The 14,386-nt window shown below is 39.8% G+C and overlaps 1 protein-coding gene across 1 annotated transcript in view; it reads right to left on the bottom strand.

Annotated features, from left to right (window-relative positions):
- Positions 1 to 14,386, bottom strand: part of LOC102201380 (serine/threonine protein kinase 26) — a 52,617-nt gene that overhangs the window by 5,007 nt on the left and 33,224 nt on the right. Inside the window, exons 2-6 of the mRNA XM_005748853.2 lie at positions 6,709 to 6,777; positions 6,374 to 6,535; positions 6,113 to 6,169; positions 5,535 to 5,643; positions 4,445 to 4,602 (exon numbers count right to left, since the gene is read on the bottom strand). Coding sequence (XP_005748910.2) covers positions 4,445 to 4,602; positions 5,535 to 5,643; positions 6,113 to 6,169; positions 6,374 to 6,535; positions 6,709 to 6,777 — 555 coding nt within the window. The remainder of the gene's footprint in view (positions 1 to 4,444; positions 4,603 to 5,534; positions 5,644 to 6,112; positions 6,170 to 6,373; positions 6,536 to 6,708; positions 6,778 to 14,386) is intronic.

The following is a 14,386-nucleotide window of genomic DNA, read 5'->3' on the forward strand; positions in this document are numbered from 1 at the left end:
AAAAAAAACCTAATAAAACTCCAGCAAATAGAAAAATGCTGCAAAAGCACTAAAAATACAGAGAAAGTAGAATAAAATTTTATTCATATTGGCGCAAACCAGGAACAGCAATGTGCCGTGACAGATTGGGCGTGAGGGAAGAAAGACAGGGCAAAAACAGAAAGGTTCCTGGGGACACAATATCGTGACGGACCACTGGCAGAAGAAACAAAAACCAAAACATGTAAAGGACTGCACTGAGGCACGCTTAAAAGAAGCACAGATTTCATCATTGTTGTGAGAGGAAAACAAGACGAGGTAACGTGTGTTTTAATCAGTGATTCATATAACACTGTATATTCATGTTAGCCATTTACTGCTAGCTTGTCACTTCATCAGGTCGAACATTGCATTATTGTTTCCCCAATAACACGTCTGCTTTGTTTCATCATTTATGTATTTATTTATTTTTTAGCTTTTGCAGTGTTTTCTTTTCTCTAATGTGATTTCATAAATTCTGTGATATGTAGAAGGATTTAACAAAAATTTGTTCTGTGCCTGGAAAGGTTTTTTTTTACGTAGAAGAATAAACAAAAACTATCCAGGTGAGTGTATGCACAACTCTCAACTGTAGCTCAACACAACATAAAGTGTAGGAGGCACCACCTTTTTGAACTATTAACCTAGCTGGAGGCAGACCACTATTATTTAAAAAATAGATAAAAAGAAGAAAAAAAAAAAAAGGCGATCCAAGCCTCTTCCACCTCTAATACAACCAGTGATGCAGAGCAGCTGATCTGTGCATCAGATGAACCCTTACACTTATCTACAGTTCGATCTAGCTGAGGTTCCCCCCACTTCCTGTCTGCTTTTTTTTTTTTACTTGTACGGACTGAACGCCACAGGAAACTGTGGTGTTAGTGGCAAACAGTAGGGCAGAGTTAAAGAAACATATTCAACTTGTAAAAACATTTACATTTCTCAGTCATGTCACTGTCCTGAATCAGCCTCCCGCAGGCTTTACACTGCTCTCACGCTAATGGCTGTTCAGGCCAGTCACTGAAAAACAGGGCAAGACTTCTTAGAAATATAACTGAATTATGGGTTATGAGTGGCTGTAACATCAACTAACAAGATTATTTTGAGAAAGTTGAAAATACTGCTGGTTGACAGAGGAAGTGCTTCTGTAAATGGTGCGGAGATTCAAATACCTCTGGTCAAAGTCACATGGTTGATGTATTAATAGGACAACTGACAGTCTGTGACCGAGACTGATATGAGATTAGGCAACACACACACACACACACACACACACACACACACGCAGCAAAGTACAATGGCTGTCTTCTGTTTGCAGGCTTGTTCTAACTTCTCAGGTTACATTTACGTAACCGTTGGCAAAGTCTCCAAACCGCCTTCGGTATTTCAACAAGTTGCACTTTGTCTTCCTTCCCTTTAAAGAGGATTTTAAAAACAAAAAAACAAAACAGTACAGACTCAAACATTCATTCATACTTGAACCTGTTTTTGTTTTTCACAAACTACATGATTATTCCTTTAAAACTTAAAAAAAAACAACAACTTTAAATCAGGGGTCCCTAATCTCAGTCCACAAGGGCCGGTGTCCTGCAGGTTTCAGATGTGTCCTTGATCCATCACAGCTGATGTAAATGGATAAATTACCTTCTTAACGAGTCTTGAAGTTCTCCAGAGGCCTGGTAATGAACTAATCATGTGATTCAGGTGTGTTGATCCAGGGTGATCTAAAACCTGCAGGGACACCGGCCCTCGTGGACTGAGATTGGGGACCCCTGCTTTAAATGATGGTCTCCTGCAGATATTTGAGCAATTAAACTGTGCCAGAGAGATAATGAACAAGTCCGGCTTAAATGAGTTTTTGGTCACATTTCTAGATCATTTATAGACCTTTTTTGTTACCTGATCCCTCTAAGGCCAAAATACACAATATAAATCACAAAGGCACATGAAGGCAGTGTTACATATACGCACAAAGACACATGAACCAAACCACATCAAGAGGTCAAGTGAAAACACCCTAATGGATCTGCCTTATTTCCAAAGAACACACTTATAAAACAAGCAGACAGAAAGCAGCTCCGCCTCTTTATACAAATTTCATCAGTTTTGTTTGCTCTGTGACTGGCATCAAAACCTGCGTGTTTGATGCCAGCAGGTGCAAGGTGCATTTCTAACTCCATTCACTGCTGAAGTCATTGTTTTGATACACAAACAAAGCACACGGTGAGGGAATCCCTTCTAAACTGGGGACCAAGTGGACGATCATCATCATCCTCATCAAATAAAAGCTAAAATCGCCACGATGGCACCAGCGTCTCTATTGGATGCAAATAAACCCTAGAGGACTGTGGAAATAATGCAAAGTGGGCCACAACAACAAATCCACATGTGTTGGGTTGCTACAGCAACACGCAAACAGAGTAGGAGGAAAATCACAAAGCGGGATAGTCTATTGTTTTTATTTTTTAAGACCTGGTGGACTTTTAAAGGGTGAGAAAATGCCTATCTTGGTATAAGGATAGGTGCTGTTTGAATTAACTAGGAAAATTTGCACTAATCTAAAAGATGGTTCTTTCAAAATAAGTCTCAAACACTGATTAGAAGTTTTCTGTTAAAGGCTTTTCAGGTGATGCGCATAGGTAATAGTAATAAATAAAAAGGGGGTTAGAGCAAACTGAAATCCTACTCCTAACCCCTGTAGGCTTCAAGAGGTTAGACTGTGTGTCAATATGCTTGAGGGAAGAGAAGAGTTATTTCTGAAACTTCGCTTCCAGCTGAGGCAAACAAAACAAGGTGTCAAAGACTTACTCAGCTAAAATGTGCACAGTCTTCAGTTTTCCTCATAGAACTTATACAATGTAATTACTCAGTTCCTCAAACAAACAAAAAGAGAAGATGTGTGGGCATATTTAAAAAACATATAATTTACAAGAAAGATGTTTGAGGATGATGAGAGTTTGGAGTTGCTGCTAATGTTACGCTAAACTCTGATATAACCGCTAGCACCACTGTAAAGACTGTCACATTAAAGTTTAACTTTCAGCTATATCATGTTTTAATTATGTCCCTCATAGTTTTTGTGTCTGTGATTTCTACTTTCTCTTTTGGGGCTAATAAGGTTCTGTCTTTTTACTACTTGCTAAATACAGTACACAGCTGTTAAACCGGACCTTATGCAGGACTAATGGTACCACACTGGTGCCTGGTTGTGTACGTCTTCAGCTATGCAGACTGAGTGGACAGTTTTTATTCTTTCCAGTTCTCACGTTCACGGCTTATTGAAATTCTATCTTCTCAGAGGCATGAGCTAAGCTAAAGCTCCAATAAAAAAAAACACTACACCCCACTTGTGACACTATGCAGCTACAACAGGTAGAACAACGTCGGCAAATCTATGTGACTACCGACTACCAATGCAGCATCACAATCAGGCCTTTAGCTAGAAATGCATGCTAACATGCTAACAAGCACAGGTTTCTCCATTCCTTAGCATTTGTATTTTTGACTATGAGAAGCTATTAGCTTAACATAAGAATAGTTTTATACTTTATTTTGTTGTGAACCTTGCCCAAAGTCATTAAACTTATGAGAAAATAATTTTCTCTCAAGTTTAACAAATTTATTAGACAACCACCCAATATTAGGATAATGCCTAACTTAACAGTATAGCTAATACACCAGTATGTGCAAGCTCTTAATTTGATTAGTTTTCTTAATTTTAGCGTATATTTTTTGGAAAAACACACCCAAAAACTATATGCAAAAAGCAACAACAACAAAATAAAGTCTAAAAATAAATGTGAAAATATGCTTTGCCTACTGTCCTTTTGTGCAAATAAGACATATATAGAAAGGTATGTCTGTCGTGCTTTGCATACTTATGGCACCTCAGACATAATTGGATAATTACAGTTTCCAAGAGGAGCTGAGTGGATGTGAAGAAGGGCAGCACAATAGAAAGTATTTTGTTTGTTTTACATTTAACTCTTTCGTGTTATGCCTCCAGGTCCAGTGCAGACGCAGTTTGTACAACTGCAACTATGTTAATGACATTTAATTCTGATCAAATTTGGCAGTTTTCTTTTGTTTTCAAGCACATGCTCAGCAGAGTCGTCAAGCTCATTGTTACATGGCTGTTGTTGACTTTAAGTTAGAGTTTCATTGTTAGATGGAAGTGGAAGTACAAGCTTCAGGTTTTGATGGACATTTTCAAAAGTTCACGCTGTCCGGGTGATGTAAACAAGCAGAACTGTTGTATAAGACACTTCCTCTAAATGTCTCTTATTTGTTCAGCCAGAGTTTGCTCATTTTGAATGAATATGAGGTGGTTCTGCATTCTGAAATTCCCACAACTACCTTCTAGTTATAAGCTAAAGATTATGAATGGCCTTTATGAAATCTGCAACGGTATAAACAGGTGTCTTACCTTGGAGTCGTAGGCGGACTGCTGGATGACCTCAGGAGCCATCCAGAACGGCGTTCCCACAAAGGTTTCCCTCTTGATCTGCGTGTCTGTCAGCTGACCTGCCACTCCGAAGTCCGCCAGCTTCACCTGACCCTGCTCCGACAGCAGGACGTTGGCAGCTGCAGAGAAGCAAATAATTTAACCTTTCTGCAACATCATCAGACTGAGTAACATCATCAACTAATGGTAGTTATTTTGTGCAATAAATGTAATTCTGATTCTAATGCTGTCAAATTAAGTATAAAAATCGCAAAAGAATTCCAGATTTCCACTAAAGCGTCCGTCCTTCATCTCTGAACCCCTACAGCTAAGACGTTGAGTACAAAGTTAGCACATATTAAAGAATAAGTATCAAGTAAGTATCAATTTCACGGGTTTGAAATAATTTTTTTCCATTTCCTCCTTCTGACGGCTTCCCCTGTACTCTTAAAGATGACTTTTGACACATCAGGATATATCAATAAAGACGTAGTTTGACAAACATTAGAATCGTTTTCTGCGCTTTTCCAAGAATATCTGCACAGGCAGAGATCACCGTCACTAACTTCTGATGCACGCCCAGTCATTTTGTTCCATAAGTAGGCTGAAATATGATTTAAACACATCAGGGTGAATCAAACTACTCAGACCTCATGTTAAACCTGCTCTCAGGCCTGTGTGGGTGGATCAGCATCCTGAGAGCCGTTTCACAGTTGGTAATGAGAACATGTTGAAGTTCTTCATTGTTTCTATGACAGTGTTTACTTCAATACCCAGCTCAGTAACGCTCAAGTGTCACAGCCTCGCAGAATATGAAAATCTTTTGTCAAATGTGAGAAAATCAAGTAGTGATCAGCGATCAAGAAAGCTTTCTGCATGGATCCTGCGACGTAAATTAAGTGGACGGGCTTCCAATGAAAGAGGTCGTCAATTGTGGGAAGCTTCGTTTCCCCTAAGGCACCAACACCTGCACCGATTCTCAGATTCTGAATCTTACTTTCATTTAAATGATATAATATTTGAATCGGTGTTAGAGGTCCGGGCGCTACAGTCTAACCAGCACCTGCCGCACCTTTGATGTCTCTGTGGATCTTCTTCTCAGAGTGCAGGTAGTCGAGCCCTTTCAGGATCTCCTTCAGCATGGTGGCAATCTGAAACTCATCAAACGGACCCGCCCGCAGCTACACACACACGCACACACGCACACACGCACACACGCACACACACACACACACACACACACGCAGAGTGATGACACGGGTATAAAATACACTGTGATATGCCGGAGGCTCACAAACACACCCTATTACAGTTTCAATCAAGACAAGTCCCAACACAGAAAATTAGACAATCAAATGTTAATGAATCAGATTTTCTCATTTTAAACAGAGTTTTAAAAACTTTGTTTTTTATTTTGATTTAAAAGAATTAAAGTTTAATTTCTCTGTATTTATGTGCAAAGAGATGTTTATACTCATAAGTGAGAATTCTCCAAAACAGGGAGGATGAAACTAAAGGATAAGAGATTAAACGCTTTCTACATCTATTAGCGAGACCTCACAAACATTGGCTCTAGTCATTACTTGATATTATTTCACTTACTAGGTTTCATGGACAATAAATCCTCTACAAATGGACATAAAGACTCACCAAGTCGAGTGCTGAGCCCCCTCCAAGATACTCCATGATGATCCACAATTTACTTCCCTGAAAGACAGAATTACAAATAAACTTCCAACAATGTGCCTATAAAAATGACTCAACTACAATATACTGGGAATAAAAAAAAAATCCTTAGTTCGCAGTAGGTGAAAAATTTTCCGTGGGAAAATAACACTCCCCACTCCTGTGGAATTCCTTTTAAACCTGACTTAGATCGGCTTCCGGGCTGAATGAAAATATCCGCCTTACCTTCAGGTAGGAGCCGTAGTACTTGGTGATGTACGGACTGTCGCACTGACTGAGCACCGTGATCTCCTGCTGGATGTCCTCGATTTCATCCTCTGCCTCCTCCAGATCGATCGTTTTGATGGCGACGACGCTCTGAGTGCGATTATCGATTCCTTTGAAGACCTGCAGGAGGGAACGGGAGGCAGAGAAGTGAAAAAACATGGATGTAAGAAAACAAAAGAGGATCACCAGGAGAGGAAGAAGAGAAAGAGAAAGGTGAGAAAGAATAAAAATGAGGGGGATAAAGGAAGTGAATGTAGGAGAGAAGATGACAAAAAATAATAAATTACACCCACCTCTCCAAAAGATCCTTTTCCAATGCGATCCAATTTAGTGAACAGCTCCTCTGGATCGAGCTGAGTACTCTGAGGAGACGACGAACAAAGAGTTAACAGCTCCATAATAATAATAATAAAAATAATAAACTATTAGCAAAACTACAGGTCTCAAACAAATTAAGATAAATGCACCACACGGGCTGAAACACAAACAGACTCATGCTGCTCATTTGCAAATAGATTAAAAACACATTTCTATCATTTCTAATATCCAGAAGCAGATATCCAAGTCATTTGCATGCTTGGAATATCGGACAGACATCATGACGTGGAATGGCCAGTCTGGTTAAGACAAACGTCTCTCTTATTATTAAATAAGCTGTAGCTTGAAATTGAATGTATTTTTACAATTCCAACAACAGCAACAGAAAACCAGATCTCTGTTACTGAAGCTCAGCAGCGCTGTGACATTTGACGTCAAATGGATCCAAAAACATCTGCACATCCTGCGTGTTTATTACACATTTGAATATTATATAACTTCCAGTAAAACTGTTGGCTCATGAGTGTTAATGCATCGACACACTGAGCCTATTCAGGCTCGCCACCAGGTGTAACAATCATGTGTAAACTGATCAGGAATTACTAGTAAATAATTAACTCTTATTTTGAAAGTTCAGGCAGTTCTATCGCTCCTTCCTTAGTTTAGGGATTTATCCTCTTAACTTCACATTCAACCTGTGCTTTACACTGTGCTTCTTCCCAAGGAGCATCACCACGGTAACTTGAGCTGCAGATGAAACCTCCTCCAGAGCAGGTCACGTGTGAGCTCAACAGGTATGCGTCTATTCCAAGAAAGGCCTGTGGATCTCAGCGCTCAGTTGCCAGGAGGGTTTCAAGAGTGTCTAAAGTTTTTGTCTGTCTCTGATGAGCATCATTAAGAAGTATAGCTTCATACGAGGATCCTTTTTTTCCTGTTGGCTGCAAGCTAGTTAAAACAAAAAAACAAAAACCAAGAACCTAAATATGGTAATATGATTGTAAAACAGGGAACCTATTTGTACCAGGTGACCTTACAGACTATTGTTCTTCATTTGCCATCGCAGCTGGAAAGAACAGGCCTAAAACTCTGTTAAGCATGTCAATAAACAGTCAGTTAATGTAATGGATTATCACCTGTTAGATCCTCCCTTGTTTGCTCTATAAATCTAACTTCTAAGAAAGACCTGGTCAAGGTAGCATCCACACCCTAGCTGTAGCATAAAACATTACAGGCCTTTCAATAAAAACATCCACCGGCCTCCTTCATTGCATACCTGATGATGCTTTAGATGCAGGGATGTTTAAAAGTTCAGGTGTGTGTTAATTATTCCTTGTCAAAGGTGCATAACACACACCAGAACCTTCAGCACATCAAAAAGCAACCATCAGAGCATCACAGCTGGTACGAAGACAAACTGGGAGTAGGGCAGGGCAATATTGCAAAATATTTATCACCATATATATTTGATAATTTGCGATAACGATATAACTGACAATATAATTGACACAAGACAAAATACTTTACAACTCCACAACTTTATTAGTGCAAAAAACCAGCATCAATTTATTTCCACTTAAACAAGCAGCTGTTTCTTTATAATTGCATTAAAGCGATATAAAAACTTTACAGTGCAAATTCCTTGCTGACAGTTTAACCAAAAGGCATTTCGATTGGAAATGGGCCGATATATCCCGAGCATAACCATGTATGATATCCACACAATATAAAAAGAGGTGCTTTGCAACATGAAACTGCAGTGTGCCAAATAAATAAGTCAAATACGTATTTTTTTGGACCATAAGGAGCATGGAATTATAAGACGCACTGTCGATGAACGGGTCTGTTTTCATCCATAAGGCACACCGGGTTATAAGGCACATTAAGGGAAACAAAACAGTCAGATAAGTCAAACTTTACTCAACTTTCTTCTTGCTTCCTCCACTTGCGTCCCATTGATTCATTAATGTTGAATTCTTTCACAGCTGCTCTACTCCCATTAAATCACAGAATTAATTATAGTTAAAAATCAGCTGCTAATAGACCAGTCTACGTTTCTGATGTAGTGACCGACTTATCCAGCTGATAGCCGCCTTTAGTCGCTAAGCCTGATTGCAGATGTTAGTCTAAGAGAAGCCCAGAAAGATATTGTGGGTGTGCTGACCTTGCTGTGTAAATACAGGTGCCTGCTCTGCAGATTCGCTGCAAGCTGGAGAGTCACCCTTACTGGCACCAGGTACGATGAGGTCAGCGAGGCTGAACTACCCTCAGCTGAATTCACTGAACAAACAGCTGCTTATCATGCACAAAATATTTCAGCTATAAAGATTTGCAGAGGAGTTACTACTGAGTAATTGCTGCCCTTGTTTTTGCAGGATTTGTTTTAAATATAAAATCACTGAAATTAGGCAGAAAGACAGAATAATAAGATATTATAGTGACTTTTAACATCTTGATGCATGCTCAATCTTCCAGCTAAGTAAATCCCAAAGATTGACTGTGTTCATCTGGACGTAGCGTTTCGTCACTCATCCAAGTGACTTCTTCAGTCTCAGCTGACTGCAGGTTTCCCCAATCTTATAAAGTCATTGCATAATGACTGGAACTAGCACCACTGAATGAACAATGGGCATTTCTCCCACTGAAAACGCTACATCCAGATGAACAGAATCAACCTTTTGGTGTAGTGACTTTTAACATTTTGCATTAATTTGAGTATTGAAACAGCATATATTGCAATTTATAATAATTTTTAAAATGCAAATTACATCCTCAAAGTTAAAATCTTTTAACATCTGATTTATTCAATAAGAATGATCTCACTTCAGTTTTATTTGCTGCATAATGAGACAGAAGAATGCAACACTGTCACTAAAACCTGCCATACGTAGTGCCACAGGAGTTTAAAGACGTACGGAGCTGGTTGTAGTATTTTTACTCGTGTGACTGAGCCGTTAGCTTGATAAAGCTACTTTCTAATTCAGAGCAAACCCAGTGTGTTCAGTGTTGGGTGGTTTTTCAGTTGAGTTAATGCAGTCTGGACCCCCAACATTAGTATCCTTGTATCGATACAATATAACAATGTAAAAAATATCAAACACTACACTGTCTTCCACCGCCCAAATGTTTTGTACGTTATATTTTAAAACATGCATGGGTTCTCTCCAGGTACACCAGCTTCCTCCCACAGTCCAAGACATGCAGTTAGTGCAGTTAGGTTAATTAGTAATTCTAAATTGGCCAAAGCTGTGAATGTGAGTGTGGATAGTTGTCTGTCTCTATGTGTTAACCCTGCGATAGACTGGCAACTTTTCCAGGGTGTTCTCTGCCCCCCCCCCCGTATGACCCTGACAAGGGTAAGCGGAAGAGGATGGACGGATGGAACCATTTGGATTTTTACATCCCTCAAAGCAAACTAAAACGTTTTGAGGACACAGAGAGAATTTTTTAAAGCAGTATTTATCATTTGATATAATGACAGTGACAACTTTATTTATATAGCACATTGACTTGTCATGAAAATTAAATATACTTAACAACTAAAATGAACACGTAAAAATTAAAATGTTGGTTTAAAAACCTTTAAAAGGCATTGAAAACAGCAAAACAGAACAAAACAAAAACAGCTATAAGATATAAGACTGTATCAATATGGATCCATTAGTGAAACCAAATAAAAGATGAATTATTAGAGCAACAAAAAAAACCCCGCAAAAAAAGTTGATCACATTCCCAGCGACCTGCCTTATTTCCTCACACGCAAAACTTTGCAACATGAATGCAATGTTGTTACCACAGACTCACACAGACACACACAAACAGCAATGAGGTGCAGAAGGAAACAAGCATGACAGTTGAAGATAACAGGAACTGAACGCACACAGCTGCGTGACCACACAAGCACACACACACACACGCGCGCACAGTACTTATCTGAGTTACACTCATTTCCTAAAAGCTGCTGCGGCTCAAAGCGCAGCACTTACACTGAAATACACGTCATTTCAGTTCATTTCTCCCGTTTCTGCATTCGCACAGACTCAAAACCCTGCACGAGTTTCCAAGCAAAGCCGTCGTGGCCGTGACAGAAAAAAAAAAGAAGCCCAAAAAGGAGTCAGTGCTCAAAGCTGAAAACTGACAAGTAGGCACAGACAATTTCACAGAAATCTTGAAAAACAAAGAAAGTTTTGATCGACAGGAAGAAAACATCCGTGTTTATCATTGTGATGCTTCACATGTAGAATGAGCTCAGCAGTTCAGACTGATGCAACTTCCAGTTATATTTTAAGACTGCAACGTTCTTGGGAAATACATTTACACTCAAGCCACACTTAAAAGTTTGACACTTTTAATCACTTAAACCAATAAAATGTAAAGCACACCATCTTCATTTTGCTGTGCAAAGTAATCAGAAACACACATTTAATTCTTTGTCACACACATTTAATTCTGTGTCACACACATTTAATTCTGTGTCACACACATTTAATTCTGTGTCACACACATTTAATTCTGTGTCACACACTGCGTTAGGGCTGGGCGATATGGCCTAAAATCCATATCGCGGTATAATTTGAAGCATGTGCAGTAACGATATATATCGCGATATATTCTTTTCTTCTGTGTAACGTATTTTACACACTATAAGGCACACTTAAAATCCTTTAATTTTCTCAAAAATTGAGAGTGTGCCTTATGTATGAATTCTGGTTGTGCTTACTGACCTTGAACAGATTTTGGCGTGCAGAAATCTGTTAAAAAATGTTTTAGTACAACTTTGGTAAGTCGCACTGTTTGATGGATTGTCAGAGCATTACGGCTGCCGTAGTGAGGAGCTTAGCGGAGTAATCTGGGTCCAAAACTCCGTCCGTTTCAGGTCCCAAAGTCAAATGAACACTGAGTGTTAGAAACTGACTAAATTATTTCATATAAAATGATCAGCGTTGCTGCTTTACCAGGTGTAACAATTAAGTTTAACATCCAGGCATCCATGAAAACTGAATTTATTAAATTTAACGAAGTTAGAAGTTTACAGGAAGTTAGCTCGCAAGTTTCCACCTAAACATTTCATACCATGTTCTGACTGAGAGATTTTTTAAAACTAATTAAAACGTACAGCTCTGCTACCACTTCCAACATAAATGAAGACAGAAAACTAAACAGCAGTGGTGTTTGCAGGGTTACTGAAGTTGGACTACCTGGTATATAATGTTGTGCTACGTGGCGCTGATAATTGGCGTCTGTCTTGTGTCAGTGACGTAAAAGACGGATTTAATGCGACATGACCATTCACACAGCAGTCGCTTTCTGAAACATCGGATATGTATCGGATTCAGTACCACATACGAAAGTGACCCAGATCGGATTTGAAAATATCGGATTTGTGCCGTTCACACTGTCATACCATGATCGGATATGGGTCGCATAGGGTCAAAAAAATCGGATTTGATGCGCTTTCGCCTGCAGTGTGAACGTAGCCTAAGTCTTCTCGGAGTATCACGGACATAAAATGGCTCGAGTTTTGCAAACATGGAAGCTGCATTTTTGTTAATGACCAGCAGGAGGCAACTCATCTGGTTGAAAAAAGAAGCCAATGGAAAAATGTCCCTCTGCTATGACCGCAATAAACACCTTTTCTTTATAAGCTCAGTCTCAGAATAAAATACAAAGTAAATCTGCAGATTTTTCTTTTATTGAGAAACTTCTAAAAGTCACAAAAGAGGATTATCCAGGATGTCGTCACTGGCTAATGCCTGGCAAATGGTGAGATTTCCATCTGATATTTTATTTTCTGGTTAATTTTGTAACTAGGTTTAATGACTGCATCAACAATTCCCCAACATCACTGTGAGAAAACATGACTGATGTTCGGGCTTATCAGCTTCCTAGCACTCTGTGTCTAAAGCTATGTTCATGCAGGAGGCCGTTTGCAGCGAAGTGATGGCCAAAGTCCGCAGAATGTTGTTGCTACGATGGGCGAAAGAATTGAAAGGATGTGGACAAAGATAAACTTCTAGACGAGCGACTGAACAACTACCTACCATGAAGAGTGAAGAATACTGGTGGCTGACATATGACATAATATCAATCCATTAGAGGCTCAGCTAGGCAACCAAAAAAAACCGGTCCTATTTACCAGCTTTCTTTCTGGTTCACAATCAAATTCTCCTACGTTTCTATAAAGAACAGCTCTAAACTCTCGGACTGTTCCCACCTACGCTCTCTCAAACCTGCTATCAAAGCCTCACTGCCACAGTTCGCGGTTGGGTTACGTCATGTAACTCGTTCTTACTCTGAGCACTCCATAAACAGACATATCTGATAGATCTAGATCTCTGAGGCAATCATTGCTGCAGTTTCCTGCCTGTTTTTCTTGATTTTTACCACAGTTATGGGACCAAATCTGCTGCTGCTGCCGGTCTTTCTGGTTTTATCCATGTCAGTCAACAGCATGACAGCATAACAGACTTCCTGCAAACAAGCAATGCTTTACCTTTCCTCTGACCTCACTTGACTCATCTTTATTTCGCGGCCATTTTTTTGCAACGGGTTTTATCAACCCACTTCTATTATAATCTGTGGGTAAGCGTGTGGTCTACTGCATGAGTTACAGATGAGAAGCAAGTCTGTAACTTGTCCATGTGGTTTTTTTAAAACCTTTCACAATAAAATGTTTCAATTTAGTTAGATTACATCATGTATAATATAGATCAGCGGTCCCAAACCTTTTTTGCGCCACGGACCGGTTTATGCCCGACAATATTTTCATGGACCGGCCTTTAAGGTGTCGCGGATAAATACAACAAAGTAAAACTAGTACCGGTACCGAAAAAAAGAACATTTATTCATAACACACGTGAAAAGACCAAGGAAAACCGAGTAAATGATAAAAACGATAACAAAATAAGGCTGAAAACCGATAAAAGCCCTGACAACTATACATTTCACACCTGAGCCTCAACTCTCGCGGCCCGATACCGATCCGAGGCCCGGGGGTTCGGGACCGCTGATATAGATCACACATTAAAGTCCAGAATCTTTGTAAATTGCCCTTCAGCAGACTAAATGGAGATCAAGCTATCCAGCACAGAATGTGAGATAAAATTAAGATAAGGGAGAGACAGGCCTCTTGTTAACACTTTAGAAATGGACACATTTACATTTCAAATCTCTTAAAACAACACTAACTAACTGTTTACTAATCATTGCGTACAGTAGGGGTGGGCGGTAGAAACAGTAGAAATTATATGAATTTTGCCAACGGTAGAGATTTTGACTATACCGCTCTACTGTGATAGCCGTGTTGATGGTGTCATCAAGCTGCGCCTTTTTTGGTTGAAAGCATTGCAGAGGCGGCAAACAACATCATCTGCAAATTATGCCGGGCAACTGTGGGCGGTCAATCCTTCAAGCTCGGGTCCTCTACCAGAGGCCTAGGAGCTTGAGGGTCCTGCGCAGTGTCTTAGCTATTCCCAGGACTGCGCTCTTCTGGACAGAGATCTCCGCTGTTGTTCCCGGGATCTGCTGGAGCCACTCGCCTAGCTTGGGAGTCACTGCACCTAGTGCTCCGATTACTACTCGAACCACTGTCACCTTCACCCTCCACGTCTTCTCGAGCTCTTCTCTGAGCCCTTGGTATTTCTCGAGCTTCTCGTG

Source organism: Pundamilia nyererei, unplaced genomic scaffold, assembly GCF_000239375.1.
Source record: "Pundamilia nyererei isolate P.nyererei 1_Seehausen unplaced genomic scaffold, PunNye1.0 scaffold00231, whole genome shotgun sequence".
NCBI lineage: Eukaryota > Metazoa > Chordata > Actinopteri > Cichliformes > Cichlidae > Pundamilia > Pundamilia nyererei.